Source organism: Esox lucius, chromosome 19, assembly GCF_011004845.1.
Source record: "Esox lucius isolate fEsoLuc1 chromosome 19, fEsoLuc1.pri, whole genome shotgun sequence".
NCBI classification, from domain to species: Eukaryota; Metazoa; Chordata; class Actinopteri; order Esociformes; family Esocidae; genus Esox; species Esox lucius.
This window is the reverse complement of record NC_047587.1, coordinates 28,637,307-28,656,946: the sequence shown is the minus strand read 5'-3', so window position 1 is coordinate 28,656,946 and position 19,640 is coordinate 28,637,307. Positions and strand designations below refer to the sequence as shown.

General features: G+C 43.8%; 2 protein-coding genes across 3 annotated transcripts in view; both read left to right on the top strand.

Annotated features, from left to right (window-relative positions):
* Positions 1-876, top strand: part of LOC105018601 (anoctamin-10) — a 43,955-nt gene extending 43,079 nt beyond the window's left edge. For both annotated transcript variants that reach the window (XM_034288032.1, XM_034288033.1), the window contains one exon: positions 82-876. In XM_034288032.1, coding sequence (XP_034143923.1) covers positions 82-90 — 9 coding nt within the window. In that variant the 3' untranslated portion in view covers positions 91-876. The remainder of the gene's footprint in view (positions 1-81) is intronic.
* Positions 877-7,096: 6,220 nt separating this feature from the next.
* Positions 7,097-19,621, top strand: LOC105018530 (anoctamin-10). The gene is made up of 13 exons (XM_010884042.5): positions 7,097-7,399; positions 7,901-8,100; positions 10,042-10,215; positions 10,548-10,688; positions 11,239-11,358; positions 13,877-14,515; positions 15,062-15,117; positions 15,567-15,641; positions 15,818-15,979; positions 16,469-16,660; positions 16,851-16,988; positions 17,191-17,307; positions 18,783-19,621. The coding sequence occupies exons 2-13, from the start codon at positions 7,908-7,910 to the stop codon at positions 18,789-18,791; spliced, it is 2,016 nt and encodes a 671-aa protein (XP_010882344.2). The 5' UTR covers positions 7,097-7,399; positions 7,901-7,907; the 3' UTR covers positions 18,792-19,621.
* Positions 19,622-19,640: the final 19 nt, after the last annotated feature.

The window sequence follows — 19,640 nt, the reverse complement described above, 5'->3', positions numbered from 1 at the left end:
TTCTTGAGATGCACCTGTATATGTCAGTTACTGTAACAATCAGGGATCTGACTGTCCATCATCTCCTTCTGACTCCCACAGAAGCTATAAAGGCTGTGGAATCCATCTGGGGAAGTCTGAGTTCCCTGTTGCTCTTCAAGTGTTGGTCTTGACCTGGGGTGCCCATTAAAGTCAGATTCCAAGCCGATAACTAGAGGAAGATGTCGTCTGGTCTCTCCTGAACTCTGGAGCAAGCCATTGTTTTCCATCTGTCCTAAAAAGCTCTCTGTCTCAGTATCTCCGTGTGGAGGACTGCTCCAGTCATACTGGGGGTCATGATGCCTTTGTTGAAGAGCAAGTGTACAGACATTCACCGCAGACACCCACATGTTGTTCAGTTAAAACACGTCTGACACAACTTCTTCCAGTGCGCTAACCGTTCCAATCCATAGAGAGACACACACCGTTCCATAGACAATCCCTTCCTTAGGAACTCTCATCCTTCTTCAATATCTGTTTGTGACACTCGGACTAAGAAAACATCCTTTTGCAACCATATCAAATGATTTAATTGTGAAACAGCTCAACATTGCCAGCTTATTAAAAGACCAAGAGGGTTTCCATTAGAAAATCTGAGTGGTGATGACTCTTATTAAAGAAGACTGTCAACTGTGTTATACTGGCTATACATGCCTTCTCAATATGGCTCCTTAGGTTTAACTTAATTTGAATAATGTTGCATGATACTTTTGAACATCATGTGCACATGTACTTTTAACTCACCTTTCTTCATCTAATGAGTTAGTCCAAAGGCAGGTTGTCATTTTGAGCAATACAGGAAGATAACAGGTTTTACAGGGCTGTAACAACTCGTCGCGGTGTAGTGTTGGAGGAACCAGGCGCAGGCAGTACTCTCGTTCGTGGGTTTTTATTAAAACAACAAACAAACCAAACACGAACGGAAAACGAAACTAACTACTGATGAAAATAAAGTGCGCGACAACGCGTCTTAACAATCAACATTCAACAGTAATTTAACAACACTCACCGGTATACTAACAGACAGCAACAATGACAAGCAACAGCAACAATGATCCACAATGTGGGGAGCAGAGGGGAAACATATATACACATACAAACGAGCTAGATTGGGACCTGGTGTGGAAGATGGGAAACATGTGACAGTCCGGGATGTGTTCGTGAGAATATGGGAACTTGTGGAAATATGGCACGGTGGCGCTGCTGCTCCCCGCACCATGACAGTACCCCCCCCCAAAGGCCCGGCCACCGGACGGGCCAAGACAAACCCCAGCCCAAGGGAGGGGGGGCGGGGCAGCACAGTACCCCCATCGGCACAAACCCGCCGAGGGGGCGGAACAGCCGAGACTAACCAGGGTGGCGGAGCCGTCGGGACAGGCCGGGGAGGCAGAACCGGCCGAAGATCAGGAGCCGGCGGAGGGTCAGGAGCCGGGAGAGCCGACGGAGGGTCGGTGGCCGGTGGAGGGTCAGAGGCCGGGAGAGCCGACGGAGGGTCGGTGGCCGGCGGAGGGTCAGAGGCCGGGAGAGCCGACGGTGGGTCGGTAGCCGGAAGAGCCGACGGTGGGTCGGTAGCCGGAAGAGCCGACGGTGGGTCGGTGGCCGGAAGAGCCGACGGTGGGTCGGTGGCCGGAAGAGCCGACGGTGGGTCGGTGGCCGGAAGAGCCGACGGTGGGTCGGTGGCCGGAAGAGCCGACGGTGGGTCGGTGGCCGGAAGAGCCGACGGTGGGTCGGTGGCCGGAAGAGCCGACGGTGGGTCGGTGGCCGGAAGAGCCGACGGTGGGTCGGTGGCCGGAAGAGCCGACGGTGGGTCGGTGGCCGGAAGAGCCGACGGTGGGTCGGTGGCCGGAAGAGCCGACGGTGGGTCGGTAGCCGGAAGAGCCGACGGTGGGTCGGTAGCCGGAAGAGCCGAAGGAGGGTCGGTAGCCGGAAGAGCCGAAGGAGGGTCGGTAGCCGGAAGAGCCGAAGGAGGGTCGGTAGCCGGAAGAGCCGAAGGAGGCGCCGGGGCGGCCGGGACAGGAAGGGGCGCCGGGGCGGCCGGGACAGGAAGGGGCGCCGGGGCGGCCGGGACAGGAAGGGGCGCCGGGGCGGCCGGGACAGGAAGGGGCGCCGGGGCGGCCGGGACAGGAAGGGGCGCCGGGGCGGCCGGGACAGGAAGGGGCGCCGGGGCGGCCGGGACAGGAGAGGGCGGTGGCGGCCAAACCCCGGCAAGCTCAGGCGGTGCAGGCCACTCCTCCTCGGCCTCAGGCGGTGCAGGCCACTCCTCCTCGGCCTCAGGCGGTGCAGGCCACTCCTCCTCGGCCTCAGGCGGTGCAGGCCACTCCTCCTCGGCCTCAGGCGGTGCAGGCCACTCCTCCTCGGCCTCAGGAGGCGCTGGCTGCTGCTCCAATGCAGCAGTGGGCAATCGGCGCCGTGGCGCAGGGACAGGGGCAGCGGAAGGCCGCGGAGCAGGAAGCGGTGTGCGCCTAATTGCCAGCCTACAGCCTGGCCAGCCTGCACGGGGTCGAGGAGGCACCGGACATAGAGGGGGCGTCGTCGGGACTTCCCCCGGGCACCCACTCAGCCCCCCCCTAAAATTTTCCTGGGGGGACCTCGGACCGAGCGTTGGGCACCTCGCCCTCTTCTTCCTCCGGCCTCGCCTACGTCCTGACCCTCCTGCCTCCTGCATGTCCTGCAGGAGACCCTTCACCAGCTCCCCTTGTTCTTTGGTGAGGGGCTTGACCACTCCATACTGGTCCATGCCCCACAGCGGCACCCCGAACCCATCTTGGGGCAACCCCCAGCACTGCTCCCCAAGGGGATCCTCCTCCACTCTCTCATAGACCGCTTCATCATCGTCCGATGAGAGGGAGTCAGACCCCCAATCGCCCCTCCACGTATACACCCTCTCTGGAGGGGCTGCCTGCTGGCTCCAGTTGCGGTGGATCATTCTGTAACAACTCGTCGCGGTGTAGTGTTGGAGGAACCAGGCGCAGGCAGTACTCTCGTTCGTGGGTTTTTATTAAAACAACAAACAAACCAAACACGAACGGAAAACGAAACTAACTACTGATGAAAATAAAGTGCGCGACAACGCGTCTTAACAATCAACATTCAACAGTAATTTAACAACACTCACCGGTATACTAACAGACAGCAACAATGACAAGCAACAGCAACAATGATCCACAATGTGGGGAGCAGAGGGGAAACATATATACACATACAAACGAGCTAGATTGGGACCTGGTGTGGAAGATGGGAAACATGTGACAGTCCGGGATGTGTTCGTGAGAATATGGGAACTTGTGGAAATATGGCACGGTGGCGCTGCTGCTCACCGCACCATGACAAGGGCTGACAAGGGCCGCACCATGACTAATCAGTGACAGGATTGCAGAACCTCTACTAGTCTGTCATTATTTAGTGTGGGTACTAAAACCTCTCCACTTCTCTCAGTGGCAGTGTGCTCCCACTTACAAGGCAGACCTTGCACTTGACCTCATCTTCATTAGATGTTATCTGTTTACTAATCAGAATATACACCAAGGGAGGACTGACAGTTTCACAACATTTATTAACCAGAGATGATTTGGGGTGCATACAAATTTACATTCTTAAATGCTCAATTGGTCAGTGGCAGCCACACCAGAAGTGGGAAATATTATCTCCTCACACCACCAGAGTAATGGCAGACATAACACACTTTTTCAAGTCATGTAGAGTTTTGCTCATTTTAATTCAGTGGCACCTAAAGTAGCATAATATCATACTGAATGGAGTGCCCTACATGTTGCTATATTATGTAATGTCTACCCTTGAGACTGGGTTGGACCGGGGCAAGCAAAATCCTTTCATTATTTGGTTGCCACAATTCTACAGATATCAGTATATATATGTTTAAGTGAGAAAAACAAGCTCTCAATAATGTAGGGAGTCATTGGGTCATCAAAATTTGTGAAATACATTTAAAAAGATCTAAAAATATTGTCTTTTAACGCTTTTGTAAGCTGATCAATCACAAGTGAAAGTGAAACTTACAGGTGCAGCACAAGTGAAAGTTACAGTTGTGCTCATAAGTTTGCATACCCTGGCAGAAATTGTGACGTTTGGCATTGATTTTGAAAATGAGACTGAACATGCAAAAAAACTGTCATTTATTATCACATAGTTGTTTAGCATTTTTTTAAATCATAATGATAACAGAAATCAACCAAATGGCCCTGATCAAAAGTTTACATACCCTTGAATGTTTGGCCTTGTTACAGACCCCCAAGTTGACACACACAGGTGAAAATGGCAATTAAAGGTGAATTTCCAACACATGTGGCTTTTTAAATTGCAATTAGTGTCTGTGTATAAATAGTCAATTAATTTCTTAGCTCTCACATGGATGCGCTGCTCATGCTAGATACTGAGCCATGGGGAGCAGAAAAGCACTGTCAAAAGACCTGCGTAACAAGGTAATGGAACTTTATAAAGATGGAAAAGGATATAAAAAGATATCCAAACCCTTGCAAATGCCAGTCAGTACTGTTCAATCCCTTATTAAGAAGTGGAACATTCTGGGATCTCTTGATACCAAGCCAAAGTTAGGTAGACCAAGAAAGACTTCAGCCAAAACTGGCAGGAGAATTATTCAGGATACAAAGAAAAACCTACATGTAACCTCAGGAGAAATACAGGCTGCTCTGGAAAAAGAAGGTTGTTTCAAGGAGCACAATACGACGATACGTGAACAAAAATGAGCTGCATGGCCGAGTTGCAGAAAGAAGCCTTTACTACGCCAATGCCACAAAAAAGCCAAGTTACAATATGCCCAACAACACCTTGACACGCCTCACAGCTTCTGGCACACTGTAATTTGGAGTGACAAGACCAAAATACCTTTATGGTCACAACCATAAGCGCTTTGTTTGGAGAGGGGTCAACAAGGCCTGAAGTGAACAGATTACCATCCCCACTGTGAAGCATGATGGTGTCTCACTGATGTTTTGGCGGTGTGTGAGCTCTAAAGGCACGGGGAATCTGGTGAAAATGTATGGCAAGATGAATGCAGCATGTTATCAGGAAATACGTTATTGGACTTTCCAGCACGACAATGACCCTAAGCACAAGGCCAAGTTGACCCTGCAGTGGTTACAGCAGAAATAGGTGAATGTTCTGGAGTGGCCATCATAGTCTCCTGACCTTAATATCATCAAGACACTCTGGCGAGATCTCAAACGTACAGTTTATGCAAGACAACCAAAGACTTCGCATGACCTGGAGGCATTTTGCCAAGATGAATGGGCAGCTATATTACCTGCAAGAATTTGGGGCCTCATAGACAACTATTACAAAAGACTGCAGGCTGTCATTGATACTAAAGGGGGCAATACACAGTGTTAAGAACTAAGGGTATGCAGACTTTTGAACAGGGGTCAGAAAAAAATAATATTTGTTGCCATGTTTTGATTTATGATGGTGCCATCCTGTTATGACCTACAGATTAAATAAAAGGCGTGTTTTGTCTGCTCACTCATGTTTTCTTTACAAATGGTACATCTATTACCAATTCTCCAAGGGCATGCAAACTTTTGAGCACAACAGTATATAATGGGCATTTGGTCGATATTCAATTTACAGATTAAAAAAAACAAATATCCACTGAAATTGTGGTCAATCTGAATGTGGTTGCAGGCTTCGAGTCCAGACAGTGGTGGTAAAGTGTGTATAACAAATAACATTTTACCACCACAATAACAAAAATGTGGCATATATCGCAATTGTATATGTGTGTATATATATATATATATATATATATATATATATATATATATATATATATATATATATATATATATATATATATGACTGTATCTGTACATTCATGTGACACATTAGTCACAAGTCTCCATGCTGTTTAAAATACTGTGTTGAGACATGTTCACCCATAAATGTAAACATGTTGGCCAGTAAACGCCTCCTATCAAGTTTTGTGCAAATCAGTGGTGTCAGAAGAGTAGTATTGCTTGTTTTTCTGAAAATGCTAAATACAGGTACTTGGGACAATTGTGTTCCTTGTGAAGAAATATATGACGGTCACAGTAATTTTTATGTTGGGTGTGGCCCAGTATCATTATGCCAGGCTGCCCGCTCCTAGGCTGTCTTAGGAATTTGCATGTGGATTTGCCCTTAAGGAAGATAGTAATCACCAATGCCAAGAAACAGAGTACGTGTTTAGTTATTTAGTTCTTAACCCAACTTTTCTGCCTGAACCCCTATAAAAGCTAAAGTAGCATTTATTGATGGAGTTGTACTTGCAACTGCCTGTGCAATATGTTGCCCATCAACAATTTTAATAACCATGTAAAATCACTTGAGTAGGCGTGGATTTGATTCCTTTCGTCCGCAGTGTTCAAGGGGAATAATGACAAATATCTACAATTTGTCAAAGTTCATAAATCAACTGAAGAAATGCAACTCTTTTCCTCAGGCAGAGCAGGGTCGAGCTAGTGCGAGTGCAGTGTTATCTGGTTGGATTGCTTTCCCACCACTAATGCGATTTCATAGAACTTGGAAAAAGAACTCTTGTCAGTGTGAAAAACGACATTCATTTAGTGTGATAAGTGTGAGTTGCACATTTTACATTTGACTTTTCCTAACATTGCCTCCAAAGACAGCTTGTCAGCTTGTGCAGTAAGGCCATCAATCGTCAATGGAGATGTCAGAAATTGTAAATTTAAAGCCTGCAACAGACTTTTATCCCATAATTTGTATATATCATGTACCACAATCGACTCAACCATGTTATGCCTGAGTGAGAGAGTTGCATGCATAGAGAGACAGTCCAACAATTACTTGAAGCAATTTATGAAGTAGGACAAATTGAAGATATTTGTCATTATTCCCATTTAAGGAAGATTTTTCTGGTCAAGCTGTAGTCTGATGTTGGCAGTACTGGCTGTGGTGTGACGGCTAGAGGAATGTCTGACAATATTACATTAGCCAGCCGGGTAACTGGGAGCAAGATCATGTTCAGCTGTGAACAGCGGTAGTCTGAGCTCTGTGGGACAGTAGGACCCAGCGCTGCACATAGACAAAGGAAGGCCAAGCTGGGAGGTGCCTGTCAGGGCTGAAAAATAAAGGCAGTGAACAGAGCTCCACGCCCTGAAGGGAAGGAGAAGTTTTACTGCATTCCTGTCCTACGGCTCCGACACAATCATCTGCTAAGGATTCTTTGGGTCTGATTAGGTCTGTGTTTAGGACCCCTGACCAGGCCCCGCCTTGATTTCAGGACCTCAGTGTGTATGGTTTGCTGTGTGTGTTTTCCGTGTGAGTGTGTGCTAAAACATCACACTGGATGGGGTGTGGGCCAGCCATCTGCATACGCCTATTGACCTACACCTCAGCACATTGTCAGGTACTGTAGTCCCTTATTCACTCTTGTTATTTTATACTCACTCTTCTGCCTCTGTCTAGCTTTCATTTACATCCGCCCTGATGTTACATGCAGAACAGAGGAAGTTGTTTGTCTGCTATGATACTGCAACCACACTGTTGTTGCTCTCTGCAGATGGTTAGTGCTTGATGCAGAACCTTTTTAAAGAGACACTGACATGAAAAACCTAAACTCAACAAGAGTCGGTACTGCCGACGGCCAGGGGTCTGGCTTCTCTTGATCCTGTGTTCCTTTTCCCACTGCTGCACTTCTATGTTCACTCAGTCTGTCCGCATCTTTACCATCTCTGTTTTGCATCTACCCTCTCCTTTCCGCATCACATGCAAATCACACTGCTCTCTATCGTTCAGCCACAGCCCACTATGGCCATTTGAGATCTCCATGTAAATGTTTGGATTACAGGCCATATAAATATATTCCAGACGATGAACCAGTAAAACTCCTTATGCTGGCTCTCCACAGGTACGCAATGACATCACTGGGTGATAAAGACTCTGTCCAGACAGAGAACCTGTTCCAGGGCTCCTGGACACAGGTCAGCTGTCCCTGCTGTGTGTCTGACAGGGTGGAGCCCCTGGTACTCATCCGGCTCTCAGACAAGGTCCAGCCCATCACTAAGAAGTGGCTCATCTCCCTGATCGAAGCCTCACAAAGACATGGAGGTGAGAGGTCAGGACAGATGGGGTCAACAGCAGATCAAGCCTGTATCCACAAAGTATCTCAAAGTAGGAGTGCTGATCTAGGATACAAGATTTTATAGACATGTCCTGTGTAAGAAGTCCTATTCTGAGGCACTTTGTGGGTTTGGGCTCAGTTGTCTGACTGTTCTTGAGTCTGTTCTGTATATTTTATTTCTACTATGATTGAAATAACTACCAAATTTAATAAAATCAATAAAATAGATACTACGACTATAGTACAAAAGCATGATGTACTATAAGACTTGATGATGATTCTACCTGGAACCGTCCTGAACTTATCAACATATCTTTACAGTTTACAGATTTGTTTTTTCTCTTTTAGTGTCTCTTTTTATTGATGTACAAGCAAAAAATAAATTTTCTTTGTGTGATGAACACTATAATTCAACTTAGGCATTAATTGTATGTACTCACAAATAAATAATTGTCTTTGAAATGTTTGTCCACTTGTTTGAATAAAATACGAACTAGTCCAACATCAAAATTAAATGTGTAAAAAATGTATTTTTCTTCATGTGCCATAATATGACATTAAAGCCTAGACTGGTGAAGCCTCCAATTCATCAGCAAGATTGTAAACCTCCCACACCTGACATTGACAAATGTAACATCACTATCATCTAACACAACGGAATAATTTGCTGTGTCAAATTTATATTGGCGTGACAGTAAAAATGGTTCATGTCATTAAAGATTAAAGTCTGTGATTTCTGGTCAATAGCTGTAAAAGTGTCACTATCAAGCTAAAAATGGTCTCTGGAAATTGTGTACTAAAGAAAGTCTATGACTTTGTACATGCCAATTTGTGCCACATCTAAACCCATTTGCCATCAAACATGGAATTTGATGGTTAACCGAAGTATGAGTAATTCTGCTTAGATAATATGCACATAAACAACATATTACACATTCAGGCCAAAATGGGTGTTTTTAAAATCACAGAAGTCTCAGGTTGAATCTGTAATATGCCCCCCCCCCCAACCTAATTATTTAAATGTTGCGCCACGCGAAAATTTAATAGTACAGTTAAAAGGTACTTAGCATAAATTCTGCCTGTTCTAAGCCTGATAATGTCATTTTATTTGCATAACCAGATTCACAAAGGAGGGAGCAACATAATTTGGAGTGACAGACTTACTGAGAGGCAATTTAGAAGACTTTAGGGTATGCTTTATTCATTTTGAAAGCTGGGCTTATTAGTTATACCGATATATAAATGTTAATTAAAATGACTAGTCTAGCTATCTAGATTATTTCAATGAACTATTTTCTCTGTAGCTCGCTTAGCTAACTTGCTTATTTGCTAAGGTTTTATAATCTAACTTGTGTCTAAATAGTTTTTTAGCTTTGTTCATGGGTGTAAATGGGCCCGAACGCTCAGTTCTTCATAATACTGTTTGGGAGCTCCTTTGAAATAAATTTGAATGAGAGTAAACTAATGTCTGAGGTATGGCAGTGATTCTTTTCTATACATAGACAAGCCTCATAGAAACAACATAAGACACATCCAGCCCAAGATTAAAATGTAAATATTCACAAAAATTCTAGAATGCATCTATAATGCCATTAAGATATTTTTTCTGCAGCAATTGCTTTACATAATCATGAGTATCCCCGTATTAAAATCCAAATCCTATCATAACAAGTGGACTGTATTGTCAGTAAATATATCTGGGACTATATAACCCAGATATATAACCCAGTAAAAAAAGACTGGGCACTTCCCTACAACTAGAGGGAAGTGTCCACTTGTACAGCCTGGGAATCTGCACAAAACTGCGCGGGCAAACATCAGTCTGTTTTTCTGTTGCTAAATCAGGTCTGTCAATGAGTACTGGGCTGAAACCGCATAGGAACACATTAGTACATAATAATGTAGACCCTCTCTCCTTCCTGGTCCAGGAGCAGCGTTGTTGGCCCACCCTGGAGAGGATGAATGTGGGGATGTGATTGTGGTGTCAGCACCTCGCTGCACTCTCCTCAGAGCCACAGAGGACCTGGGTCTCTGTAAGAAATACCGCAATGGAGACATGGTTGCTTTCTCTTACCAGGACAGAGACAACTTCAGCAATGTTGGTAAGAATGTTGGTAATGGGATGAGTGGTGGGAAATTTATGGTAATAAATGTAAATAACATGCAAGTTATAATGTAACTTGTTTTGAAGATCTTTGGCACACTACCTTCAGTGGCAAAATAATTGCAAATTTATTGTTGTAATAGTGTGGTAATAAAGCCCATAAAAGTTATTCAATGTATTTAACCTGGCCTCAAGTTACAGCATATCATATGAAATGGATGATGGTGATACACAAATGTAGAGATTAATATTTATTATGTTGTGTAATATGACATTGAGTACAGTTAATGTAATATTATGTTGATTGACACTTGTCCTCTGTGTTGCCAGATGACATGCAGGAGTTCCTGACACTAGCAGAGCGTCAGTACATAGTCAAGAATGAGCTGGACTCTTTACAGGCCCAGAAGAAGCAGAGAATCCCAGGAGTCACAGAGGCTACTGGAGTCCTTGAGGCCTGGGGGAATGTCTGTAAGTCTTTACATTTGTGTGTGTGTATGGATATGGGAGAGAGAGTGATAAAACATGAAAAAGCTGAGTTGTGATTAGTGTTAGAGTTTGTTTTAAGTTTAGGTATTAGGGAATACGTTTAGTGTTAGCATAAAGCTTTGGTTATTAATATTAAGTTTAGGGTTGCATTAAGCTGAGGTTAGGGGATAGGGAAAATAGGCAATCATTTATCTGGATCCCACAATGATAAACAAATAATCATGTGTGTGTGTGTGTGTGTGTGTGTGTGTGTGTGTAAATGATATTCTGTCAACCTCAGCATCTTCTCTCCTCTCTGGTCTTAAATGACCACTGCGTGTGTGTGTTAGCTGCAGCAGTGCAGAGCAGACCTCTGCCTCTGGTCGATAAATTCAGTATTCTTTCCTGTCCTCTCTCACTACTGCGTGATTTATCTGAGAACTACAACACACAGCCTGTACATATATTACCCATTCATCTGAAGCTTCTGGCTGTGTCCCTGAAATGGTATTTGTAGCTGTCATAGCTCATCCCTCCTGTCTCTGTGTTATAGGTCAGAAGCTGGAGAAGGCCAGGTTGATAAAGGAAATCTTGCCCCTGCATGACCAGCAGAGACTGAAGGACCTTGGCAAGACCTGGTACTCTCAGAAGCAGATATGGGGACAGCCAATCGGTAATCTACAACATACGATCTACTAAAACATGCAATAATACAATGGCTAAGCGGAAGTATGCAGTAACACAGTAGACTCACTCCTGTTAGAGTTTAGTGCATGCAGACTGACATCTGAATGCTAACATCTGTAGTCTTTAGAGTTGAGTATACCCTGCTAACATTGTGGAAAAAGTTATTAAAAACGTTTCTTTATTTAGTACATCATAATTAAAATATATTTTGCATCAATGTGTGAACGACATTAATACAGAGCAACATCTGATTACTATTAAAATATTATAATAAAGCGTGTTGATTTGAATCCTGAATCCAGAGTATCTGATAGTTGCTGTATATAAGACCTGAACTAGCTGAGTTTGCCAACATTTATTAACCCAATTCAGAAGACAAAATGTAACAATAAGCTTAGTCTCCATTTTGGCTGCGAATCAAAGTTGGTTGCCTATCCCAGTCACATTATCAACTCCTTGGCAGCTAGGGCACCTCCAAGCTCAATCAACGTAGAAGTCTGGCAAGTGCATTCCTTCTGGCGCATAAGGATTCCAGAACAGAATTCCATGTTGAGCGAGAAGTGTAATAAGAACCAGAACAGCATCAGATACTTCATAAGACACATATGTCAAGAATTTGCGTTCAATGTACAGTACATTGGGGCATTCTCCCAGGGAATTAAGCTGGTTAAAAATTATAAGAAATTGATTATTTTATTCCTATAGTAAAATATAAAGGTTTACCACTGAGTGTTATGGCGTTATTGATTTCAAATAAATAATTACACAATCTCTGTTAACCACACTACATTTAAAATGTATGTTAGGCTGCTATATCCTATAGCAGCCCAACCATTGTAAGCTCATTACACAACTATTACCTTTTAGCACCAATTAATTAACTATTATTATCATTAACATAAATTAAATTATTATGATATAACATACACTCACCTACAGAATTATTAGGAACACCTGTTCAATTTCTCATGAATGCAATTAACTAATCAACCAATCACATGGCAGTTGCTTCAATGCATTTAGGGGTGTGGTCCTGGTCAAGACAATCTCCTGAACTCCAAACTGAATGTCAGAATGGGAAAGAAAGGTGATTTAAGCAATTTTGAGCGTAGCATGGTTGTTGGTGCCAGACGGGCCGGTCTGAGTATTTCACAATCTGCTCAGTTACTGGGATTTTCACGCACAACCATTTCTAGGGTTTACAAAGAATGGTGTGAAAAGGGAAAAACATGCAGTATGCGGCAGTCCTCTGGGCGAAAATGCCTTGTTGATGCAAGAGGTCAGAGGAGAATGGGCCGACTGATTCAAGCTGATAGAAGAGCAACTTTGACTGAAATAACCACTCGTTACAACCGAGGTATGCAGGCCAAGCATTTGTGAAGCCACAACACGCACAACCTTGAGGCGGATGGGCTACAACAATAGAAGACCCCACTGGGTACCACTCATCTCCACTACAAATAGGAAAAAGAGGCTACAATTTGCACGAGCTCACCAAAATTGGACAGTTGAAGACTGGAAGAATGTTGCCTGGTCTGATAAGTCTCGATTTCTGTTGAGACATTCAGATGGTAGAGTCAGAATTTGGCGTAAACAGAATGAGAACATGGATCCATCATGCCTTGTTACCACTGTGCAGGCTGGTGGTGGTGGTGTAATGGTGTGGGGGATGTTTTCTTGCACACTTTAGGCCCCTTAGTGCCAATTGGGCATCGTTTAAATGCCACGGCCTACCTGAGCATTGTTTCTGACCATGTCCATCCCTTTATGACCACCATGTACCCATCCTCTGATGGCTACTTCCAGCAGGATAATGCACCATGTCACAAAGCTCGAATCATTTCAAATTGGTTTCTTGAACATGACAATGAGTTCACTGTACTGAAATGGCCCCCACAGTCACCAGATCTCAACCCAATAGAGCATCTTTGGGATGTGGTGGAACGGGAGCTTCGTGCCCTGGATGTGCATCCCACAAATCTCCATCAACTGCAAGATGCTATCCTATCAATATGGGCCAACATTTCTAAAGAATGCTTTCAGCACCTTGTTGAATCAATGCCACGTAGAATTAAGGCAGTTCTGAAGGCGAAAGGGGGTCAAACACAGCATTAGTATGGTGTTCCTAATAATCCTTTAGGTGAGTGTAAATATGACTCAAAATACAGTACAATCACACAATTGCAATTTGGTTTAAAATGTTACATTTGTAGCCTGAAGGAATATTATTTTCATATCATGTAAAGTATTAAGACTGTTAATTAATTTTTTATTCAAATCATGTGAAAAAGTAGTACATTTGTTGTGGTGAACAACATATGTATGCAATTTTAAAATAGTCAGCTATGCGATTAAGGAGCTTTTAAGGGGTAGCCATTGCTAGTGATGGTTGTTCAGATTCGCTGTGCAGGTGAATTTTGAGGATACTGATGGTTTACAGATCCACTAGCATTAATCTACTAGTTAGTCATTAATTGCCTCACCACCTCTTTCTAACTGTGCAGATGCCATCCACTCTTATTTCGGAGGCACAGTGGCCTTCTACTTCAGCTTTCTGGACTTCTACATCTGGGCCCTGGTGCCTCCTGCCCTCCTAGGCCTGGTCCTGACCTTTCTGATGCCTGGAGGTGGATCATCAGGAGAGGCGATGAAGAAGCAGACCACGGAGAGGGTGATGGGTGATGATGATGGCCCCTCAGTTAGCGGTCATATGGTACAGGCTGTGTTTAGCATGCTGTGGTCTACACTGTTCATGGAGTTCTGGAAGCGGCGGAGCTCGTCTCTCTCCCACCGCTGGGGTACGCTGCAGCTGTCTGAAGGCTTCGCCGAGCCCCGCCCCGGTTTCCATGGCACCCTTGGTATCAACCCTGTGACAGGCCGCCTGGAGCCGCTGTTCCCAGAATGGAAGAGGCAGCTGCGTGTGGGCCTGGTGTCGGTTCCTATAGTGGGGCTGTTCATGGGGCTGGTGGTGCTGGGCATGACAGGCTTCTACCATGGAGAGGCCCTGGCCAAAGGCTTCCATCAGGACAGAGGCTCCTGGTTCTCCAGGGCTCTGCTCTATCTGCCCTCCGTGGTCCACATCGTCTACACCAACATGCTGGGGAATGTGTACAGCACTGTGGCCTTGCAGCTCACAGAGTGGGGTGAGAGTGGGCTCTGGGAAATGGGTCAGATAGGGAAGAGGTGATAGACACTTTGGTTACAACAAACAGGGAAAAATGATACAGTTTTCAGGCCCATGAATAATTCTGATCAAGGCTGGGGTAAAATGTTCAGGTGTTGAGAAATTGTCTACGAATGCACAACCATTTATTCACAAGCGTATTCAGGGCATTTGGAAAGTATTTAGACCCCTTAACTTTCTCCACATTTTGTTGTTTAATAGACCAAAATAACTCTATCCTGGAAAGAAACCATTGGACAGAATTATAAATAGGTTCCTTGCCTAACCCCAGGTTATATTGAAGAACATCTGAGTCTGGTTGTCTACTGTCATGTTCCCATACCAGAAAACATTCTCTACCATGCAATAGAATCCATTACATTTACTAGACAGAAGGGCTGCAAAAACAACAAACTCATCGACATTCCTGGAGGAATATAGGTTTTTTCTACTGGGTGGGCAGTGTCAAGGTTTATGTGTTACCAGTGATAAGCCCACTGAAAATCAGTCTGATTTCCCCTCATAGAAAACCACAGAGAGGAGTCCTCCTTCCAGAACCATCATACCACCAAAGTTCTCCTGGTCAGTCCCGTATTTCCTCAAGCCTCCCATTTCTTCTGTTCTTATGGAATATTTACACTGTGTTTCAGTATACTACAGGATACACCGGTACAGAGCTGACAGTTTTCTGGTACAAGTAGGGGTTTTAGAAATAGGTGTTTTCTGAATATTATGTTACTGATAGGTGTTGTAAATATAAGTGTATTCTGGTACACGTTGTAGTAGGGTATGATAAGTGTATTCTGGTAAGAGTAGGAGTAGAAGAAGTAGGCTAAGTGTATTCTGATATTATGATACAGGAAGGTATAGTAAAGAATCAAGATGGTACAAGTAAGTATATAATGCAGATGATATTAGCTCTGCGTGGATGAGCAGATGTGGGAACCATTCCTTAGTTAGAGGAAGATCATATATACACAGGATATTAATTCATGCTTTACAAGTAAATGACTTCCCTCTCTCCTTTTCAGTTTTCTTTCTTTAACAACTTTGCTGTGCTGTTCCACATTGCTTTCTACAAACAAGACCTACTACTGCTGCGCAAGGTGTGAGATTTCAACAGGGTACCGCTGTTTGCCATTTAGTGGCCAAACAAAAAACATTTTTTGTTTTCCAAACTGAACATGAGCTGTTTGTGCACAGTCTGAGCTATTTGTGCACTGTTTGTGTCTGAAGTAGTTGTTCCCATTGTGTGTTTGTGTTTTTGTCTGTTTGTGCACAGAGACTTGCCTCTCTGCTAATCGTGACCCAGCTGGTCAACCAGTGTACGGAGGTATTGGTGCCATTCATAGTGGACTGCTTCCTCAAAGCTACTCAGAAGAAGCAGAAGGAGGATGACCCAGAGGTGGACAAACTCAGAGCCCAGAGCCTACCACGTTTCCCTGTAAGGAGCTGCATGATTTGTGGCCCCATTTGTTGTTGATTTCACTTTTTGTTGCTTTAATAACCATAAAACCTTTTATGCTTGACATTATGGTACCTGTTAAAATCACAATCCCCACACTCCACATTAGTAGGGCCGGTGAAAGTTGGGTGATTTGGTAAAATATATGTTGAGGTATCATGTCAGTATGTTAAGCTATTGTGCAAATATGTTGAGGTTTTATTTAAATATTTTGAGGGATCATGTCAATATGTTGAGGCGTCATGTCAATATGTTGAGGCGTCATGTCAATATGTTGAGGCGTCATGTCAATATGTTGAGGCGTCATGTCAATATGTTGAGGCGTCATGTCAATATGTTGAGGCGTCATGTCAATATGCTGAGGCGTCATGTCAATATGCTGAGGCGTCATGTCAATATGCTGAGCTATCATGTTTTGAGGAGATATCGTTTTTTTTAGAAAGCGCTGTTTCTGTTCTTATGTTTCAGGGCCTGTTTTCGGAGTACATTGAGTTGCTGGTGCAGTTTGGGTATTTGAGTCTCTTCTCTTGTGTTTATCCACTCACTGCTGTCTTCCTGCTGATCAACAATGTCTTGGAGATCAGAGGAGATGCCTACAAAATCTGCAAACTGTTTCGGAAGCCGTTCTCCGCCCCTGTGTCCAACATGGGTGTCTGGCAGGTGAGAAGGTTTTTAAATGAGACAATGTGAATAGACAGGAAGGACATTATGCTGCAGATGGAGCTAATTGTTTTTAGCTACATCTTTTGTTACGTGGTTCCTGACAAGCAAGCCAAGAAAATTCCCTATCAATGCCCATCCATGTCACTATGCACACAGATATATTCCTGTATGCCTGTGTGTGTTTCAGACAGCGTTTGAGGTTCTGGGTTTTGTCTCCGTTATATCTAACTGTTGGCTGCTGCTACTGTCCCCTCGGGTCCAGGAGTTCTGTCTGCAGGGAGGGATCAGTAGCAAGAATATCCTACTGTTTGCCATCCTGGTTGAGGTACAGTATGAGGAGAGTTTGTTTTGGGGTTTGAAGTAATCCTGGTCAAGGTATAGTATGGGAGATTGTAGTAAGGGTTTGATGTCATCCTGGTCGAGTTACAGTATGAGGGAGGGGTGTTTGGAAACCATTGTGATGCGGGGACATGTATCTTGTTGCTGTTTAATTTAATTTACTGAGAACTGACATTTATGTTTGTCAGCATGTGCTGATCCTGATCAAGATGGTTCTAGCTTTTATGATCCCAGACGAGCCTGACTGGGTCAGAATCAAGAGGGAACAAATGGAGTTTCAGTCTATGCAAGCACTAGGGCAGCAGGTGAGAATTATGTATCTATCTACAGTTGTGCTCATAAGTTTGCATAGCCTGGCAGAAATTGGGCCTTGTTACTGATACACAAGGTTACACACACAGGTGAAAATGGCAATTAAAGGTGAATTTCCCACACGTGTGGCTTTTTAAATTGCCATTAGTATCTGTGTATAAATGGTCAATGAGTTTGTTAGCTCTCACATGGATGCACTGAGCAGGCTAGATACTGAGTCATGGGGAGCAGAAAAGCACTGTCAAAAGTCCTGCATAACAAGGTAATGGAACTCAATTACCTCTATTATCCAAAGCCTTGCAAATGCCAGTCAGCACTGTTCAATCACTTATTTTGAAGTAGAAAATTTGGGGATCTCTTATCTGACCATGCCAAGGTCAGGTAAACCAAGAAAGATTTCAGCCAAAACTGCCAGAAGAATTGTTCGGGATACAAAGAAAAACCCACAGGTAACCTCAGGAAAATACAGTCTGCTCTGGAAAAAGATGGTGTGGTTGTTTCAAGGAGCACAATTCAACTATACTTGAACAAAAAATAGCTGCATGGTCGAGCTGCCATAAAAAAGCCTTGTTAAGGTATGCCCGACAAAACCTTGACACGCCTCACAGCTGCTGTAATTTGGAGTGACGAGACCACAATAGAGCTTTATGGTCACAACCATAAGCCCTATGTTTGGAGAAGGGTCAACAAGGCCTATAGTGAACAGAATACTATCCCCGCTGTGAAGCATGGTGGTGGCTCACTGATATTTTGGGGGGGTGTGAACTCTAAAGACATGGGGAATCTTGATGGCAAGATGAATGCAGCATGTTATCAGAAAATACTGGCAGACAATTTGCATTCTTCTGCACAAAAGCTGCGCATGGGATGCTCTTGGACTTTCCAACACGACAATGACCCTAAGCACTAGGCCAAGTTGACCCTCCAGTGGTTACAGCAGAAAAAGGTGAAGGTTCTAGAGTGGCCATCACAGTCTCCTGACCTTAATATCATCGAGCCACTCTGGGTAGATCTCAAACATGTGGTTCATGCAAGACGACCAAAGACTTTGCATGACCTGGAGGCATTTTGCCAAGATGAATGGGCAGCTATACCACCTGCAAGAACTCTGGGCCTCATAGACAACTATTACAAAATACTGCACCCTGTCATTGATGCTAAAGGGGACAATACACAGTATTAAGAACTAGGAGTATGCAAACTTTTGATCAGGGGTCAGTTAATTTATTTCTTTGTTGCCATGTTTTGTTTTATGATTGTGCCATTCTGTTGTGACATACAGTTGAATGTGAATCCCATAAGAAATAAAATTATTTCTGCTCACTCATGTTTTCTTTACACATGATATATCTATTACCAATTCTCCAAGGGTATGCAAACTTTTCTATAAACTGTATCTATCTATCTATGCCAGTTACTGTAACAATCAGGGATCTGACTATCCATCATCTCCTTCTGACTCCTACAGAAGCTATAGAGGCTGTGGAATCCATCTGGGGTCGTCTGAGTTTCCTGTTGCTCTTTAAGTGATGGTCTTGACCTGGGGTCTTTTTAGAATGACCTGCTGTGACGAGGCAGATCCATGGGATCTGGGAGCCTTGCCATGAATATGCTGTCTATTCCAAGAAACCATCTCAGTATCTCCCTGTGGTCATATCGAGAGAAGACTATTTCGTCAAGGGAGATTCCAGAGAGACAGGCCATGGCAGGCTGATTAGAAGGCAAAACCAAAGAGCATTGTGTTACCGCAGCTTCTGCTTAAAAATGTACTGAATTATAAGGCAGCTTTGGACATTGTGTCTGGATCCCAAAATAAGCAAGCAGTATATTTGCTAATATGATCATATTCCCACTGAATCATATTTTTTACATTGACTATTATGTTTTACGGCACATTGCAGCACAACTGAGACCACTTAGAGATCACCATCTACAAACATATTTGTGTAGCTTTACTATATTTAAACATTTTAATTGATAATCAGCTTGAAACCGCTAGGTAATCTAGCAGTTTGAACATCTGACCAGTAAGTGTCTGACTGGTAAATCGAATGCCTGAGTTGGCAATGTGGAAAATTGGTTGTTCAGTCCCTGATCAAGGGAGTTATCCCCAGATAATCCCCAGTTGGCCATGTCATTGCTTTTGATGAGAATTCTCAGTCAATTTACCTGGTGTAAAAAAATATGCTGGAATTAATTATTATACATGTATTTCATCATTTAAATAGAAACAGATCCATTGTCGATGAATGCATAAAGTTAGGTTGATGGTTGTTTTGAAAAAAATAAAGAAAATAATACAAATCATCCAAAAAGTAAAAGACTT